The 18,730-nt window shown below is 49.7% G+C and overlaps 2 protein-coding genes across 3 annotated transcripts in view; both read left to right on the top strand.

Moving 5' to 3' along the window:
- The window catches only part of ACOX1 (acyl-CoA oxidase 1), a 28,178-nt gene extending 10,845 nt beyond the window's left edge, over positions 1 to 17,333 (top strand). Inside the window, exons 3-14 of one of the 2 annotated variants that reach the window (XM_056115428.1) lie at positions 2,633 to 2,793; positions 4,834 to 4,941; positions 6,606 to 6,725; positions 6,863 to 6,978; positions 7,362 to 7,531; positions 8,362 to 8,524; positions 8,985 to 9,175; positions 9,386 to 9,565; positions 9,652 to 9,757; positions 9,930 to 10,073; positions 10,193 to 10,399; positions 13,198 to 14,521. In XM_056115428.1, coding sequence (XP_055971403.1) covers positions 2,633 to 2,793; positions 4,834 to 4,941; positions 6,606 to 6,725; positions 6,863 to 6,978; positions 7,362 to 7,531; positions 8,362 to 8,524; positions 8,985 to 9,175; positions 9,386 to 9,565; positions 9,652 to 9,757; positions 9,930 to 10,073; positions 10,193 to 10,399; positions 13,198 to 13,248 — 1,717 coding nt within the window. In that variant the 3' untranslated portion in view covers positions 13,249 to 14,521. Of the gene's footprint in view, positions 1 to 2,632; positions 2,794 to 4,833; positions 4,942 to 6,605; positions 6,726 to 6,862; positions 6,979 to 7,361; positions 7,532 to 8,361; positions 8,525 to 8,984; positions 9,176 to 9,385; positions 9,566 to 9,651; positions 9,758 to 9,929; positions 10,074 to 10,192; positions 10,400 to 13,197 lie in introns of both variants that reach the window. The other variant, XM_056115429.1, reaches the window with a different exon arrangement.
- EVPL (envoplakin) overlaps positions 1 to 18,730 on the top strand; it is an 83,153-nt gene that overhangs the window by 47,219 nt on the left and 17,204 nt on the right. The gene's annotated exons all lie outside the window — the stretch shown is intronic.

Here is an 18,730-nt window from a genome sequence, read left to right as displayed (position 1 = left end):
GGCAAAATGTTTGTACTTTTTAGTGTTTCCTTATTGTTTGGTTGGTTTTGGGGCCAGGCACCCAACTGTGCTGAAAGCTAACTTCTGGCTCTGCACTCAAGGAATGGAATTACTCCAGGCAGGCAGTGCTCGGGGGACCGTAGTGGATGCTGGGGATTGCGTCCCGTCTGTCTTGTGCAAGGCAAACGCCCTAGAGGCCCTACTATCTCTCCAGCCCCCAGGAGGTTTTAAAATTACTTCAAGGTAATGCATAACCAACTTGTGGTTGCATCAGAGAAAACTCCAGGAGACTTTCTCTGTACCGCTCCAATTCGCTCCCATTCCTGGGTGATCTTTACCTTAGGCGAAAGAGACAGTTTTTGCTTAGGACATTCTGCACTTTCCAGATAGTTTCTGACTGCAGGTGTATCCATCCTGCTCTCTGCCCTGCGCCAAGAAACCCACACCCGCCCACAGCAGCTGGCCACTGGCCCTTCCAGGAGTCTTCTGGGCCACTCAGACCCTCTCTCCCTGGCACTGTTCTGGGCCTGGTGATGCCAGATCGCCTCCTTGAACTCACAGAGGCTGGTCCAGTTTTCCACACACAGTTTGCTTGCTCCTTCAGTTCCAGGCACACGTTACCTTTTTGTTCTTCAGCCCTGTTGTTGAAGAATGGTATTCCTGTTTGAGTGTTCACCTCTTACCCCTTGGATGGGTTTTTCCAGGAATTCCCCTAAACTGTTTTTCCAAGACCTCTAGATTCCCTGGAAACTTCAAATTGCTGAGGGAGTTTCTTTTAAATTGTGTGTGTGTGGGTGGGTCAAGCCACGCCTGGCTGTACTCAGGGTTTACCCCTGGCTCTGCACTCAGGGATCTCCTAGCAGGCTTAGACCATATGGGGTGCTGGCGACTGAACCCAGGTCGGCTACATGCAAGGCAAGCGCCTCCCTGTGGTTCTGTCTCTGGCCTGCAGCACCAGAGAGAGTTCAGTGGGCTGAGCGCATGGTTTGCTTGTGGAAGGCCTGGGGTTAGGCCTGCACCTTGGTCACCTGAGTGCCACCAGACTGACTACTCCCTGACTAGAGCTGGGAGTAGCTTCTAAGCACTGCTGCTTGTTGGCCTCGAGTCGAATCTAATCATCCAGAAATGATTCTTTGGCCGTTTGGCCATACACCTAGTAGAGCTTGGAGGCTGTTTCCAACCCCGTACTTAGGAGTTCACTCCCAATGGTACTCAAGGGGACCACAGGTGCAGGTGATGGAGCCCAGGCCTCTTGCATGCAAAGCATGTGGTAAGCCTCACTGAACTCTTTCTCTAACCCAAGGATGCACTTTGTAGAAGTACAGTCTCATACTCCTTCGAAATGTATGTTACCACACCTGTCGGTATTGCTTCACCACCTCCAATAACACCCCCCCCAACAATAAACTCCTTTCCCTTTTCAGCCCTCTTTTTGGATAACCTTGAATATTCTGCCTCATTTCTTAGAATTGAGAATATGAGTTGTCAGGGCCATAATGATAGTACAGTGGGTTGGGTGTTTGCCTTGCATGTGGCCGACCCAGACTTAATCCCCAGCATCCCCTATGGTCCTCTGAGCACCACCAGGAGTCTGAATGCAGAGCCGGGAGTAACCCCTGGGCACTGCTGGGTGTGGTCCAAAAAAGCAAAAAAAAAAAAAATATATATATATATATTTAAAAATGCAGTGTCAGTAACATGGAAAAATTCAGAGACATACATAACTATTTTTAGTATAATTCACACAGAAGGCGACAGTATGAGCATCTAATTTTATTATTTTATTTTATTTTGTTTTGGGGCCATATCTGGTGGTACTCAGGACTTACTTCTGGCTCTGCACTCTGGAATCACTCTAGGCAGACTTGGGACCATGTGGGGTGCCGAAGGTAGAACCAGGTCATCTGTGCAAGGCAAACGCCCTCCCCGCTGGACCAGCTTACTGCCCCTAAAGCACCCAATTTTAAATAACAAAGAGTGACTTTAGAAAATGGATTATTTTAGATCTTAACCAAGATGTTTATTAAAACTTGTGATAAACCAATTTGATTGTAATGAAAACCTTGTTATGCATGAGTCTGTTACTTAAAATTCCTATGGTCTTTACTAGAAATCATGTCTTTTTAATCATGAAATTACTGGAATGACGAGAGCACAGTCATTTTCTGTTCAAAGTGGTGTGACTTGCCCTGGGCTGGGAGGTGCCTGTAAGCATCATTGCGACGCCCCCACCTCACTTCCCAGAGTCCCTTATGCACAGCCTAAATTCTCCATTCGGAACAGCCCCTTCAAAGTTTGTCATTCCCTTGGATTCCATGGCAGGCCTGCAGTCCCCTGCTCACAGGCCTTTTGTGCTGTCCAGGAATTGGAATTAATAGCCAACCCCTGCCACGGATCCTGGTCTTGGCAGAGGAGGGCTCAAAGAAAATAGCTTGACAGCGTCAGAAAACGGGCACCCACTTGTACATTTGTTAACGTGATACAGAAAAGGACCGTGCTCTCCCGTGGCAATGGCCACCTAATGAAATTGGAACTTACAGATGGTTTTTTTTCTCCTCCTCTCACTCATTGCTGATTCTCTTGTCACCTGATGATGCTTCTCAAATGCCCGCCCTCGGTGTTGGCCTTGAAGTTTTGTGCACCGAGGGCAGCCTGAGCCCCTGGATCTCCACTTGGGCATGTTCCTGCCCACCTTGCTTCACCAGGCAACTGCGGAGCAGCAGGAGCGCTTCTTCATGCCCGCCTGGAACTTGGAGATCATTGGCACTTATGCCCAGACCGAGATGGGCCATGGTAGGGCGTGCATTCAGTCTACGCTCGGGGTTGTCGGGTGGGTGCTGCCTGGTGGGGTACGGTGTGCCTGCCCACTGCTCGTTGGGTACACTGTGATCACTCTATAAGTCAGCCTGGTGCTGAGGCCAGGGCTCCCGCACAGCCCTGCCCTGGCAAAAGCACTGTTTTGGTCAGTGGAAAGGAAAGGTCATGTTGTCACAGAGATAACACAGATTAATTGGTCTGGTTCCACATCAGAAGGTTGAGAATTGCAAGTTGTTGGTGCAAGTTCACAGAAGCTGGGTAGAGTGTATGTAGTACCAAGGTTCAGGGCCTGCGTTTCACTGGGGAAGAGCATGTGTGCTTTTGAGGGATTGTGTCTTCAGTGACCACAGTGAGAAGTGTCTAAGACCTGAGAATTTGACCTTCGGTCAGCGTTTCTGTAAATTTAGCCAAGTGCTGAAAGTGACTTTGCCAAGAAACAGCAAAAAGTAAGATTAAACACACTTCCCAGAGGTCGGTTCTCAGCTCTGGCATTTAGCCATTCCCATTTCCCACCTGCCCTCTTTGGGCTTGCGGGGGCTGGGAGGTTTCTGTTGCCATTGCTTCTGAGTTGATATGTTTGCTGTTTGTCTGTGTCTGGCTTCTCTTTGTACGGAGCCATTTCAGAAGGACTGACCTAGTGAAGGTTTGCCACTTGCTGCTGAGTGCTGCACAACTGTGTCTTCACTTGATCAGTGATCTGGTGCTCGGCTTCTGTGCTGCTGGGGGTGTTTAAAAACAGTTGGTCTGTGAAAGTTGTCTGCGGCCCGATCCCAGCTCCGGGGAAGGTTGTGAATCACAGAGAAGCTGTTCATTCTGTTTTTCACCTTGAAAGTTCCTGAAAGTTTCCAAATTTAAGCATTTATTAAGACGATCTGGCATTATCAAAGCAATTTGATAAAAAGTCCACATTTCAGTGGAGTATTAGCAGGGGGGAATGTAACTTTAATGCTTTTTCTGCAATCGTTTTCTAAGCATTTGGTTGATTTGCAGTAGGACTTGTTTGAAACAATTATCAGTCCATCTCCAGGTTGGATTGGAACTGGCTGTCTTACTTGTGCAGGTGAACCAGAACTCCTCCTGCCTGGGGCTCGATGGAAATGAGCAAGAGAGGCATTTGTGACTTTTCTTTCTCAGAAAGCCACCGCAGCTCTGCCCCAGAGCTTCCTTCCTGCAGGTTATGCCTAAGTCCTAGTTTTCCATTGCAGCAATCATTTCTGGAATAGACAGCTTGCAGAGTGTTAGCTGGAGTCTCTGATCCCCTTGTCTAGTCGTTGTTATTTTTAAAAAATTGCAGAACTTTTGTTCATTGTGGTGAGTACAGTTCCTCTGAGTGGAATGGAGCATACTTGGAATGTTGAGGCCGGTTTAAGAGACTCTCTCTTCTCTGAATGAGCAGGTTAATTTCCTGTTTTGTGATCTTATGAAAGGAGTATAAGCTGCCTTTACATTGTCTTTTGGTTGATATAAATACATAGGTAGAAATGTTATAGATTTTCTATAGAGGGTCACAGCAGAAGGACGTTTAGAAACTTCATCTTCGATATCTGTACTTTCAACTAAAACTGATTTAAGTGTAGAAGATTATGTCTCTTCTTTATAATTTTTTGGGGGGAGGAGGGATTGGATCACACCTGGGGATGCTCAGAGGTTACTCCTGGCCTCTCACTCAGGAATTACTCCTGGCGGTTTTGGGGTACCCGGTGGAATGCCAGAGGATTGAACTCAAATGGGCTGCATGCAAAGCAAACGCCCTAACTGCTGACCTATCACTCTGGCCCCAATTTGAAGCTCATCTATATTTTATTCTTGATTTTCTGTTCTGTTTTGTTTGGGGGCTATTCCTGGTGGTGTTTCAGACTGAGCCCACGCTTCAGGAATTTGGTCAGCTGTCTCTCCAGGCATAGATTTTTTCCCCCTCTTCCTTATAGCTTGAAGAAGTGGGCATGTGTTTTTTATCCTGTACCGTATCCTTTTTTCATGCATTCTCTCTGAAACCGATGTTATTTATTTCTTCAGGAACCCATCTTCGAGGTTTGGAAACGACAGCCACGTACGACCCTGAGACCCAAGAGTTCATTATCAACAGCCCTACAGTGACCTCCATCAAGTGGTGGCCAGGGGGGCGTATGTGAAGTTTCTTTTTAACACGTTAGATATTTGGAACATTGATTTTAAGGTTGTGTTTAAGAGGTAGATCTTATTCTCTGAGAATATTCTGGAATCCAGGAAAAAATCTTCAAACTGTTGATCTCACGATCTCTTGTACACATTACATGTGATTATACAACTTACAAAGTGCAGAAAGGGTAACTTGCTTACTCTGCATTTTGGTTTTTCAACAAACATTCCCATTTATCAGCATAGTTTTTGCTGTCATGTAAGTAAATAAGATTTCCTGTTCATCCGTTCTTTTAATATTGTCAGCATGTCAGTTGTTTTAAGTAAAATCTTCATTGTAAATAGTTTAGCATGAAACTTATTTAAGCTCTTCTTCCATTTTAAGTGATTGTTTTAGAATTTATATTTCAGATTAGTGTTTGGAGGTGTTTTTGATCTCAGGATTTATATTTCAGATTAGCGGTTGAAGGATTTTTTTTCTTTGTGTTACATACTTGAATTACATTAATTAAATTTAAAATTTTTTAAAAATTTTATTATTTTGGGGAGGAGGGCCACACCTAGCTATACCCAGGAGTTACTCCACGCTCAGGAGTTGTTCCTGGTGGTGCCTGGGGGGACCAGATGGGGTGCCGGAGATCATACTTGGTTGATTGAATGCAAGGCAAGTGCCCTCCCTGCTGTACTATTGCTCTAGATCCCACATACGTTTTGTAGTAGTTAAAAAAAAAAATATCGCTATCTTTGCTCTAGCATGCCAGCCATGTAGCTATTGGGCATTTTAAATGTGGCTAGTTGACCAGGTCTTATTCCTGGGTGCGTGTTCAGGGCTCTGGGGATCATGTGGGGTGCTGCGGGTCAAACCCAGGTTACTCATGAGCAAAGCAAGTGCCCTACCCACACTGTAGTGTGTATGCCCCAGCCCCAGGAATCTTTTTTACAATTTTATTTATAATTAAATAAGAACAGACTTGTGACTAGGGGCTACTATTTTGGATATCATCTGCTTTAAGGGAAGGAATAAATTAATATTCTAAGGTCCATTCCAAGCACCATTTGGCTGCCACTCCCGGCACTACTGACCCTTACAATGGCAGCAAAGATAATAAATTGAATCAACATTCAGATGATTACCATAAATTTTATTTTTGTAAGTTAGTGAGAAATAAGTAATGCTATCTTTGGTGCTAGGGACCATGTGGATTGGATCTGGGCCTTTTATGTGCACAGCATGCGCTCTGTCCTCTGAGCTCTCTCTCACCCAGGAATACTCTCTTTAAAATTAAAGAACTATCAGATCAGTACATTACATATCTTAAATTGACTGTATTCTATATCCAGACTTCAGGTACGCATAATGAAGAGATAAATTCAGTAACTATCAGCTTAAGTAGATTTCTTTCAGAAAACCAAGACTTTCTGGGCGTCATTTATTTTATTCAAGTAATTTTTTTTGGTTTTGGGGCCACACCTCGCAGTGTTCAGGGGTTATTTTTTGGCTCTGCTCAGGGGCGTCCCCTGGCCGTGCTCAGGGAGCCATCCCTGCACTCTTCTCCAGCCCGGTGCATGCTTCATTTTTACGGGCTGCTGGTTCTTTTCCTCCCGTTGTTTCTGTCCATTGAAATGTAAGAATGTTTACTCACTTTATTCTTTTTCCTTTGTTGTTGCAGTTGGAAAGACTTCAAATCATGCCATAGTTCTTGCCCAACTCATCACTAAGGGGAAGAGCTATGGATTACATGCCTTCATTGTGCCTATTCGTGAAATTGGGACCCATAAGCCTTTGCCAGGTTAGGATTATTCATCTGAGATTGTAGTGAAAATGAAATCAATCACTGTTCCTCTGCAAAAAATGTTTCACTACATAACTAAAGAGGAAACCTGTATTGGCATAAACATCTTGTGACTTTCCTTTCACCGGTGGTAGGTATTACCATTGGAGACATTGGCCCCAAATTTGGCTATGAAGAGATGGACAATGGCTACCTGAAGCTGGACAATTACCGCATTCCCAGGGAAAATATGCTGATGAAGTACGCCCAGGTATGCCTAGACAGAAAGTAGCAGCTGGGTTGCCCGGAGTGGGGGTTCCTGTGACTGTCTTCCAGCGGGGTTAGAATAATCTGTTCAAAAAAGTAGGGACATGTTTCCACTCCCTGTGATACCTGGACATTGAAATCAAAAGCATTTGGCAGGCCCAAGAGCATATTCCGGTCTGCCAGCCCAGCTGCCCTCAAACCTTTGCCCGCACCAGAACCCTCGGGTAGCCAGGGACTGTGGCTCACATGGGCACTGAGCTTTTGCACTTCAAACAGGCGTCCAGGGGACGGCGAGGCTGCCTTTGGACAGCCGGCCTTTCAGAACTCCTGGCATCAGCCACCACATGTTTGAAAACGGCCTCATCAGCCCCTGGTTTCTCTCTCCAGGTGAAGCCCGACGGTACCTACGTGAAGCCCGTGAGCAACAAGCTGACCTACGGGACCATGGTGTTCATCAGGTCCTACCTGGTGAGTGCAGCTGCCCAGGCCCTGTCCAAGGCTTGCACCATCGCCATCCGGTACAGCGCTGTGAGGCACCAATCGGAAATCACGCCAGGGTAAGAGACCTGCTCCTCAGACCTGACACTTCCTTTTCACTAAGTTTCTGATATTCTTAAGCTATGTCAATGAAAGGCTCAAAGAACTTAAGGCATTTTGAGTTTCTAACTTCCTGTAGTCACTGTGAACCGGATTTGGTGAACGTGACATTAGTTTAAGCTCCCTTTGCCATGGGTCACAGTTTGCTCCCATTCCCTTGCCCTGGCCGTGACTCTATCAGGCTTTTACTCACCAAATGCTCCAGAGAGGTATTACAGAGGGCAGGGTGCTTGCCTTGCCCAGGGCCAGCCTAGGTTCAGTCCGCAGTACCGCATACATTCCCCTGAGTGCCGAGCCAACAGTTAGCCCCGAGAACAGCTTGGGTAACCACAAAACCAAAAACAAGACCAAGGAAAATTGTCAGGAGTGACCTTCTTTGACCTCAAACATTGAGGTCGCCACCTCTGCTCTTCTCCAGAAGTGTGGTCAGGGGACATTCTCTTCACCTTGTACTGAGTGACACCTTGTTTTTGAGTGTTCTGTTTGTTTTGGGGACTCGCCTGGAAGTGTTCGGGGCGGGGAGGGGGGTGGGCAGGCCTGCACCCTCGAAACCTTGTTTATCTTGTCTTCTTCCTGTGAGTCAGCAGGGATTGGGGATGTTTTGACCTCTGTCCTTGTTCCGGGAAGGCTGAGAGAGGGACTTGGCAGCTGGGCTTGGGCTGCACCTAAGGCAGTATGGCAGGTGGCCGAGCAGGTGGTCACTTTCCCCATGTGCTCTGCCTCCTGGGGCCCCCGGGTACCAGCGCTCCGTTCTCATGTGTGCTCACTTGCTTTTCTCCATGCACTGCAGTGAACCAGAGCCACAGATTCTGGATTTTCAAACCCAGCAATACAAGCTCTTCCCACTCCTGGCCACCGCCTACGCCTTCCAGTTTGTGGGTGCATACATGAAGAATACCTACCTTCGGGTGAATGAAGACATCAGCCGGGGGAACCTGAGCGAGCTGCCTGAGGCATGTCCCCTTCACTTCTGTTCTCTGTACCGGATACAGTTCCCGAGAAGGCCAGACATCGGGCTTTGCGGAGCGAAGCCATATGTTCTCAAAAGATAAAGAAGTTTTTCTGATTAGAAGTGGGGCGGGGAATAGAGAGCTAGTACAGTGGGGAGGGTGCCAACCCAGGTGTGATCCCGGGCACCTTGTATGGTCCCCTGAGCCCGCTAGGCATGGCCCTTGAGTGTGGAGCCAGGTGTGAGTCCTGAGCTGCCGTGTGGCCCCATCCCACACCTCCCCCAAAAAGGAGCAGAGCCAAACCCCAGCGGGGTTGCCTTTCGTGTGGGGCCGATGAGCGCAGCCCGGAGGGCATGTGGGGGTGCTGTTAGCAGGGGGACTCCATGGGGAGAGTGTGGCGGTGGGAGGCTGGGGTGCACCTCCGTGCCGTGTAGGGTCTGAGCGCTCTCGCCCCTGCCCTTAGCTCCATGCCCTCACCGCTGGCCTGAAAGCCTTCGCCACCTGGACGGCCAATGCGGCCATTGAAGCGTGCCGGATGGCCTGCGGCGGACACGGCTACTCTCACTGCAGCGGCCTCCCCAACCTCTATGTCAACTTCACCCCGACCTGCACCTTTGAAGGCGAGAACACCGTCATGATGCTGCAGACGGCACGGTGAGCACCGCCTTCCCCTCCTCCCGGAAGACGGTGTCTCTCATTCCTTTAGTTCTTGGGGGGATGCTGGGTGGTGCTGGCAGGGGAGGGGGCTGCCGGTCCATGGGGAATGTATGTGCTCCTGTCCATGGCTTCTGGTCCCTTGGGGCGCTGTTCACTGGGCTTCAGCATGAGGCGCAGCCGGTCAGCGCTTGGCCCTGGTGGTTTCAGGTACCTGATAAAGAGCTACGAGCAGGTGCGCGCAGGCAAGCTGGTGTACGGCATGGTGTCCTATCTGAACGACCTGCCTGGCCAGCGCATCCAGCCGCAGCAGGTGGCCGGGAGGCCCACCGCCATGGACATCAGCAGCCCCGACAGCCTCGTGGAGGCCTACAGGCTCCGGGCCGCCAGGTTCGCGGTGGGCGTTGATGGGGGTGGGAGGAGCACGGCTGAGGGGGAGGCGGAGCTTCCTGAGCACCCCTTTCCTTGTCTCACAGTTTAGTGGAAATCGCTGCCAAAAACTTCCAAGCTGAAGTGAGTCACAGGAGAAGCAGGGAGGTGGCGTGGAATCTGACTTCCGTTGACCTCGTTCGAGCCACTGAGGTGGGCCATGGCTCTTCCTCCCTGGCTTCACCTGCACATCCTCCCGGCCCCCTGCCCTGTGCTGCGCCCTCCCCAGATTTTCCTCCACTGCCCCCCAGACTACCTTCCCTTCCTGCCCTCCACGCCTCATCCCTTCCGTCGGCCTCACGCCCTGGCGTCCCTCCTTGTGCAGGCACACTGTCACTATGTGGTGGTGAAGCTCTTCGCAGAGCAGCTTCCCCAGATTCAAGACAAGCCCGTCCAGGCGGTGCTCAGGAATCTGTGTCTCCTCTACTCGCTCTATGGAATCAGCCAGAAGGCCGGGGACTTCCTCCAGGTCAGGGTGTTCTGTGTTTGTTCTTGCTTCTTTGCAGTAAATGACAGTTGTTCCCTTTGTAATCATGTACCTGGGAGTTCGTCTGTCCAAGCACGCATTTGTCTGTTTTGCTCCTTCAGGGAGGCATCCTGACGGGCTCGCAGATCAATCAGGTGCGCCAGCGTGTCAAGGAGCTGCTGACCGTGATTCGTCCTGATGCCATCGCTTTGGTGGATGCGTTTGATTATAGAGATGAGAGTCTGGGCTCCGTGCTTGGCCGCTACGATGGCAATGTGTACGAGAACATGTTTGAGTGGGCCAAGAACTCCCCGTTGAACAAAACTGAGGTAACGCCCCTGGGTCTTCTCCGAGTGGGATCAGAGAGTTCTCGCAGCATTTTTCATTCCTGTGCTTCTTTAATAATCGAGGGGAGATTTGGTTCTTGGTTCTTGGGCATAGCCAACTCTGTTCTTGGGAGTCACTCCTGGTGTTACTCGGGGCTCATGTGGTCAAATCCAGGGTTGTCACATGCACAGTTGGCCTGGTCCTTTGAGCTCTCTCGGCTCAGAAGAGTGGGTAAACAGGGTGTTTTCGTGTTTTCCTGTTACCTGACAGAGTGAGGCGAGCAGGGATGCAGCCAAGCGGCAGAGAGCCTGGGTTTGTTGGTGGCTTGGTTTGTTTTTGCCATACTGGAATTAAACTCGGGGTCACATGTGTAGTGCATCCACTCTAGTCCCTGGAACGAGCTCCCTGCTCAGAAAAAGGTCTTGAGATGCTACCTAATCAGGGGCCACTCTTGGTGGCACTCGGCCCTCTGCTGGGGCTGGAAGGAAGGGGCAAGTTGACAATGCCTGGACTCAGTTTCAAACAAGGCTGGTGATCAGATGTGAAGCATGGTCTCCTGTCTGTTCCTCCTCCCCTTTCTTGGAGGGGCCACCCCCACAGAACTGGGATCTTGGGGAGAGAGGAGCTCCAGTGGTGCTTGGGGGTACTTGAATGGATGTATCCAGGGCTTCAGACACGTAACGCATAAACTCGCCACTGTAACACTGGAGCCATGTGCTTGACCATCAATTTTGTTTTTGCTGGATTTTTTCCTTTGGGGGAGCTGTGGAAGAGGGAAGGGTGGGTGCAGCACATTGGTCAGTGTTCAGAAGTTATGTCCCGCTCTGTACTCAGGTGACTGCTTCTGCAAAGCATAGTGTGATCAGCCCCTTGAGTTGACTCTGTGCCCTGTGATTAGTCCCTGTCTCCATTTTATTTATTTTTTTTGGCTTTTTGAGTCACACCCAGCGATGCACAGGGGTTACTCCTGGCTATGCGCTCAGGAATTACTCCTAGCGGTGCTCAGGGGACCATATGGGATGCTGGGAATTGAACCCGGGTTGGCCATGTGCAAGGCAAACGCCCTCCCCACTGTGCTATCACTCCAGCCCCCCCAATTTTTTTAAAAACAATTTTGAGTCAGATCCAAAAAGAGATCCACGTAAATTTTCAATTAAAGGCATGCTGTGGCCAGAGGAAAAGTATAATGGGTAAGGTGCTTGCCAGTCATGTGACTGACTTGGGTTAGAATCCCAGCATCATATTGGGTCCCCCTGGCCCCACCAGAAATGACCCCTGAGTCCAGTGCCAGTTGTAAACCCCAAGCACCCCAGGTGTGGCCCCAAAAACTAAAAAATGGAGCGTGTGCTATTTTAAGGCAGAGCGATTAAAAAATGTTTAAGGCGCTTATCTTGCACTCAGCCAACCCCACATATGGTCCCCCACGCCCTGCCAGGAGTGACCCTGAACATGGTAGAACGTGATCCAAAATAAAGGATGAGGGTCTGCAGTTATAGGGGCCGGGAGGTGACTCAGCATTGGTTCAATCCCCAGCACTGCGACTGTGGGAGTGACCTTCTAGCACCGTACAAGGAATAACCCCCAGCACCACTGAGCACACACATATATACACATACACCCATGTTTTGTGAAATAGAATATTTTTATGGGTTGGGAATGTGATGCAGATATAGAGGGCCAGGGCTGGAGCGATAGCACAGTGGGTAGAGTGTTTGCCTTGTATGCGGCCAACCCGGATTCAGTTCCCAGCATCCCATATGGTCCCCCGAGCACTGCCAGGAGTGATTCTTGAGTGCAGAGCAAGGAGTAACCCCCGAGCATCACCGGATGTGGCCCAAAAAGCAAAAACAAACAAAAAAAAAGAAATAGAGCGGGGGCTAGAGCAATAGCACAGCGGGTAGGGTGTTTGCTTTGCATGTGGCCGACCCAAGTTCGATTCCCAGCATCCCATATGGTCCCCCAAGTACCGCCAGGAGTGATTTCTGAGTGCAGAGCCAGGAGTAACCCCTATGCATCACCAGGTGTGACCCAAAAAGCCAAAAAAAAAAAAATAGAGGGCCAGTTGGGTAGGGCCCTTGCCTTAGGTTCTATCCCCAGCATCCCTTATGGACCTCCAAGTGGTGCCAAGAATGATCCCTGAGTACAGAGCCAGGAATAACCCCTGAGCACTGCTGGGTATAGTCCCAAAACCAAAAAATTTTAAAAAAGTGTTGGAGGAGATGGCACAGTGGGTGAGGCATTGGCCTCATGCAACAAAGCGGGGCGGGGGCGGCGGGTAGTACAGTAGCTAAGGTGCTGGCCTTGCACGTGGCAGACCCGGGGAGATAGCACAGTGGGTAAGGAGCTCACCTTGCTTGCATGCAACAGACCAGGTTTGAGACCTTCCGTCTCATATGGTTCCTGAGCACTGTAAGGAGTGATTCCTAAGGGCAGAACCTGGAGTAACCCCTGAGCGGCGCTGGTTGTGACCCCCACTCCCAAACCACCCCCCAAAAAAGATGGAGCACATGCCTGGCATGTGTGAACCCTAGTTTCAATCCCTAGCATCAAAAGAAAAATAAGATTGCTATTTCAGGCCTGGTCTGTAACCCAGCGGTAGAGCACATGCCTCTGTGCATGACGGCCTGGGTCCATCCCGAGCAGCCTGAGGTTGGGTCGGAGACAAAGGACAGTGCCCAGGATCAGGTTCAAGCAAGGTGCCAGGTGTGGCCCAAAACAGATGGCCCAAAACAGACGGACAGAAACATCGTCCTGCACATGTTCGTTATGGGTGATGCCTCTTCCTTACCCTCACCTCCAGGTCCACGAATCCTTTCACAAGTACCTGAAGCCGATGCAGTCCAAGCTCTGAAGCTCCTGGCCTGCCTCTCCCCACCCCTGCTGGCAGATCTACAATGAGAAGTGGACCCTTTTCCTCTTTTAAAAAATGAAGAAAAAAAATGAACAGTTTGCAGAGATTAAATGAAAAAACAAGTGTGTTTTAAGTGCAATTAGCCCGAGAGACCGCCCGGTAAGCGTTCCGGAAGTGTTCCGACCCGCGTGCTAGCCAGTGCTGCTGCTGCTGACGCGGGCAGGCCGGGACTTTGATAATGAGCAGGATTGAACTACTAAGTGTTAATTATTTTTTCATTTCGATTGCTAATCACTGAGTCCACACCTGTTTTTCAGCAAAGGCACTTTTTCGGTGGGGGGAAACCTACGCTTTCTCGGCACGGCGGCCTGGCTGCAAAGCGGGGCTGAAGAAAAGGGCTTGAGGCCAAGAACCTCGTCCAGATGCTTGGCGCGAGCTGGTGCAGGGCACGGTTCCTGCTGCTGGCCTCCGTGGCTGGTGTGTTCTTGTCTTCCTACTCTTGGTATTGGTTTTCCACTGCAAGGGTTCTCTTCAGGAAGGCCTCCTGCAGGGCCATTGTCCCGTGCAGTTAGGAATTAGTCTTCCATTCCAGGGTCTCTCTGGTGACACAAAAACTCCCTTGTCCCCCGCTTCCTGGGGGGTGATTAGGTAGCCAGTTCATGTCTACATAGGACTTCTGGCAAAGGCTAGGCCTTCAGTCGGTGGCTGTTGGTCTCCCTCCCTCTTTCCCTCCCTTTAAGGGAGGTGCTGAAGGAAAGAGCAGACCGGCCACAGCTGCTTTGTTGAGGAAGAATGTAAGGACTTCTGTGGCTACTCTGATTTTGGTCACTGTCTTAACAGTCTGGAATTTAATTGTCTGTTAATTTTCTGGAATAGTCCAGCTTTCAGACAGTCTATTCTCACTTGGTGGTTCTTTGATTTAAAATCAAAGGTCTGTTTGGGCCACTTCTTACAACCCAGAAGTGGCACAGAATGTTTTTCCAGAAAACACAGTCATTGAAACCAGACTAAAGCAGAAAGTTCTGTAGAATCTATTTCTTAATGTAGATTTGATCTTGTTTTCAATATGTTTTCTAAGAGCTTTATCTGAATTGCAAAATTGTCCTTTCAATCGAAATCTAATTTGCACAATCATGCTATACTTAAGTTTCACATGTACCTCTTAATGGAGTTTTTTCTTAAAATCAATGTTATACAACATATGAGTTGATTTTGTTTTTTTAACCTGTTTATTGTGTCTGTAACATGCCTCATAAAATCAGTTCTTCTAGAATCAATCTTGAGAATGTTGTATAAATTAGTGAAAATATAATTCTTATCTTGAGGTCTGACATAAAATCTATCCCAACGGAACTTAAAAGACTTTTGGGTCCAAAAGAATACTGGCAACAGAAGAGAAAAAGAAAAGAAATACTGACAAGCCTTAATCTTTTAACTAACTAATGATGGTGTGGAGTTGATGTACTAAGTCCTGTGTTAATCCTTCTGGAATATATATCTTGACAGTAATTTAGTATCTTAGAAATAGCTATGAAGTGTTTCATAATAACCTGTTTAATACTAATTTTAAAATGAGTGACTTTACTCCTAGACAAATATCTGCTCATATTGGAGCTCAGACCTGCTGACTCAGTTGCATAGATGCGGCCTTCATCTTGGCGGATTCCAGCAGGCAGGAGGGAGGACGAGCACCTTAAATCTAGCACCTGCGTTTTGTTTAAAAACTAAAACCTGACATTTGCTACTATTTTTATTAACATGAAAAGCGTTTTGTCTTGAACTTAATTCAGTGTGATCAAGAATAAAACCTCACTAATTTCCATGGTTAAAATGAGGAGTGCCACAGGATCCCACCTGCTGCTTAAAGGCTGTAGGGTGCAGGTTTCTTAGCCTTTCCTCGCACAGAAAGTCAGTGTGTCTGGCAGTTCCTGAGGTGGTAGCAGGCACTGGGCGCAGCCCATGGAAATGTGTCCCTTTGGCTACTGAGGAAATGGCAGCAGTATTCGTGTCCCATCCCTGAGCAGGCAGACCTCACTTCGTGTGGTGTGGGCACTTTTTTTGAGGGGAACCATCCTCACTAAAACACAGATTTCAAAGTCATGCTAAATACTGATTAGACATGGAGTTTTTTTATTAGATGAGCTGGAGAAACCTCTTTTTTCAACACAGTCAACAGTGTCTAAAACTGAAAATAATGTGAGATACTCTTGCTACTTGCAATGGATGAAGGTTGGTTCTTCTTCCTCAAGTGTCTGGGGATCTGTTGGTGCGTCCTGGATCTATGCCAAGTGTATTTGAGTATTTGGACGTCGGTGACCTGAGAGCACAGATGGGCCTTTAATGTTCTTGTCTTTGGAGCACCTCACAGCCAAGTATCCGTTTCCCTTCAGAACAGTGACTTCACTGTAGCATTGCCTGAGAACATGCTACCTGTGGTTTCAGATGTGTGTGCCCGAGGCGGTCTCTAATTCCTGGAATTTCTTTTTATTTTTTGGAGGAAGGGGGCACACCGGGTGATGCTCAGGGGTTCCTCCTGGCTCTGCACTCAGGGATCAACCCAGTCAGCTGTATGCAAGGCAAGGGCCCCTCCTGGAGTTAATTACTTATATCGTAGATTGGATTTTCTGAAGTATAGGGCTCTGGGGAATTCTTAGTGTGGTAGTATTCCAAGTACTTGTTTTCGCTTCTTGGTCCACCCTGTTAGGAAGAGTGAGGTAGCAGGTAATCTTCACAAGGAACTGATGAGGCGCAGGTCAGGGTTTGAACATTGTCCTCAAACACTGTTGAGATCATTGCAGCTTGGGATTTTACTGCTCCTGTCTTGGAATATCACACTGGGCCCCACCATTACGATGACAAAAATGGCTTTGTTTTAAAAATCCTGGTTATGGGGTTCTGCTTCTGAACTGCTGGCCTTGACTGGAATTGTTCAGACCCATCCCTTTGGTTTCTGATAGCAAACACAAACAGAAGAAGGCTTGTCATCAGAGGCTGGCTACAGGTTCCTCGGTCCCAAGGGCTTTTGGTGGGCTTTTTGGTGTTTGTTTGGTTTGGGGGCTACAGCTGGTAGTGCTCAGCGCTTACCCTGGCTCTGTTCTCAGAGATTACTCCTGGTGGGTCGTGGGGACTATAGTGAATGCTGAGGATCAAATCTCTCTCTCGTGAAAGGCAAACGCCCTCCCTACTAAAGTCCTTTGCTCAGGAAGATCTTGGGAAGTTGGGAAAGATTTTAAAACTTGTTTCTGTTTAGGGACCACATTTGGCAATACTCAAGGGCTACTCCTGGTTCTGCACTCGGGAGTCACTCCTGGCGGTGCTTGGGGAACCGTAGGGCGTGTCGGAGATCAAAACCGAGTCAGCTGCTGCGTGCAAAAGTATTACCTCCCCAGCCCCAAGATTTTAAAACTTCTGACCCAAAATATGCTATTTTGGTACAATACTGTTTTATAGATGAAGTGAGAAGTACTCGATATTCTGTAATCTCGATATTCTGGGCAGGAGCCATAGCACAGCAAGTAGGGCGTTTGCCTTGCACGCGGCCGACCTGGGTGACCTGGGTTTGATTCCTCCAGCCCTCTCAGAGAGCCCAACAAGTGCAGGGCAAAGCCTGGCAAGCTACCTGTGAGGTATTTGTTATGTAAAGTACAGTAACAAGTCTCACAATGGAGATGTTACTGGGCATTGAGTGATGAACAACGGGAGGACAGTGCTACAGTGCTACTGTTTCATAGATGAGGTAACAAGTACTCCATATTCTGTAATCTACTCAGCCTACTGACTACTTCTGTGTGAACCCTGTTTTATTTCCAAGTACTATGGATTCAGGGAAATGACTTGTATCTTCTGGGGTGGTTTGCTCCTTTGTCTCCTTTTACTGCGGTAATTGGAGTTTGGTCTCTTTCCTATGATGTATTTTTTACATATTATTCCCCACTCCTGGCTGGGCTTTGTGTCAGGAATGTTGAGAAGGCAGGAGGATGATACCGGTCATCACGGTTGGACAGCAGTGACCCAACATGCGTGTGGGAAAGCCAAACCACGACACCCTTGTAAAATTAAACCCTTAATAAAATCTGTAATTAACACTGAAAAATAAAAGAGTCTTTATTGGGTGGCACTATCGCTTTGCAGAACTGAACAGGAGGGCTGGGGAAAGCAGAGGGCATCCATCCTGCTGAGGTCGGTTGGAGGCCCTTCACTGTCCAGCTGACTCCGCAGCCCCGTTCCGGCACTGTGGGCCCCGCAGCACTGCGTGCTGTAGCCCTAACCCTCCTTCACCGCTGCCCTCGACTAAAAGGGAGCAGGGAGAAAGTTCACAATTAATTCCTAAGCTCTGGGGGGTGTGGAGCTACCGGTCAACGGTTTCATTGGCCCGTCTCCGATCTCAGCACGTCACTCCCCCGGCTGAGCGGTACACTGTCGAAGAGGGTCGCAGGAATAAGGATCTGGCCTTGGCGCTAAGGCCCTGATCAACGCCTAGAAAGGAGCAGAACCAAGACCGACCCCCCCCCCCCCCCCCCCCCCCCAGCTCTGAGTCCCAGGCTGCTCCCGGTGGCTGGGCGGCAGCTCCTTAGCAACCTGCCGGGCTGCTAGCCGAGACCCTGCCCAGATTAACGGCCGCCGCGGGGCGCCTTGGGAAATGTAGTTTGTCTAGGCAGCCCGTTACTTCGGCTCTTGTAGGTGAGAGGGCGGCGGACTACAACTCCCAGGATGCCTCGCGCCCCGCTGGACTTCCGGGGGCGGGGCGATTGAGTGGCGTCCGTGGAGTCCCGAGGCGGGAGCCGGGCCGCGCGAGGCCGTGGAGCAGGAGCAGGACCACCAGCGGTGGCCGGGGCAGGTCCCAGCGGCTGCGCCTCCGAGGGGCATGGCGCGTACCCACGGGAACTCCAGGGGCAGGGAGGGGCGCGGCGGAGCGGGGCGCGGAGGGGGCGGGGAGGGGCGCCCAGGAGTCTGGCCCCGGGGCGGCGCGGGAGGCCGTCAGGGGGTGACAGCGTCCAGGTGCCCAGAGATCGCGGGGTCGGGCATCGCCAGGGCTCCGCGTCCTGGACGGGAGTCGGCCCCCAGGAAACGGATCCCCGTTAGCGGGTGAGCCGGGTTCCCGCGCGGTGAAGTCAGAATGACCAGTGGCCACGTCCCCTCTTTGGCCCAGACTCGGCCGTAGAGTGCTCGCGGATGGTCCCCGGGAAGGGAGGTTGACAGGAGTCTGAGCATCTCCTTTCTGAGCTGGGCACCACCCGGTGCAGGGTGAGGACCGCTCCTTCTCCTAACGCCAAGCCCTCATTGAGTCAGTCACCCAAGCACGGCTTCTCACCTAAACTGTTCTCCACCTTTTGTTTGTTCTGGGCCACTCGCTGCCTTTGCGTACTCCTGGCTCTGCTCAGGGATCGCTCCTTGCAGGGCTTTGGAACAATATGAGCTTCTGGGGATCAAACCTGGGTCAGCTGCCAACGCAAAACATCTTACATGCTGCACTATCTCTCCA

This window comes from Sorex fumeus, unplaced genomic scaffold, assembly GCF_029834395.1.
Source record: "Sorex fumeus unplaced genomic scaffold, SorFum_2.1 ptg000029l, whole genome shotgun sequence".
Lineage (NCBI taxonomy): Eukaryota > Metazoa > Chordata > Mammalia > Eulipotyphla > Soricidae > Sorex > Sorex fumeus.
Note: the sequence above shows the minus strand (reverse complement) of the source record. Positions and strands in the feature narration are given on the sequence as shown.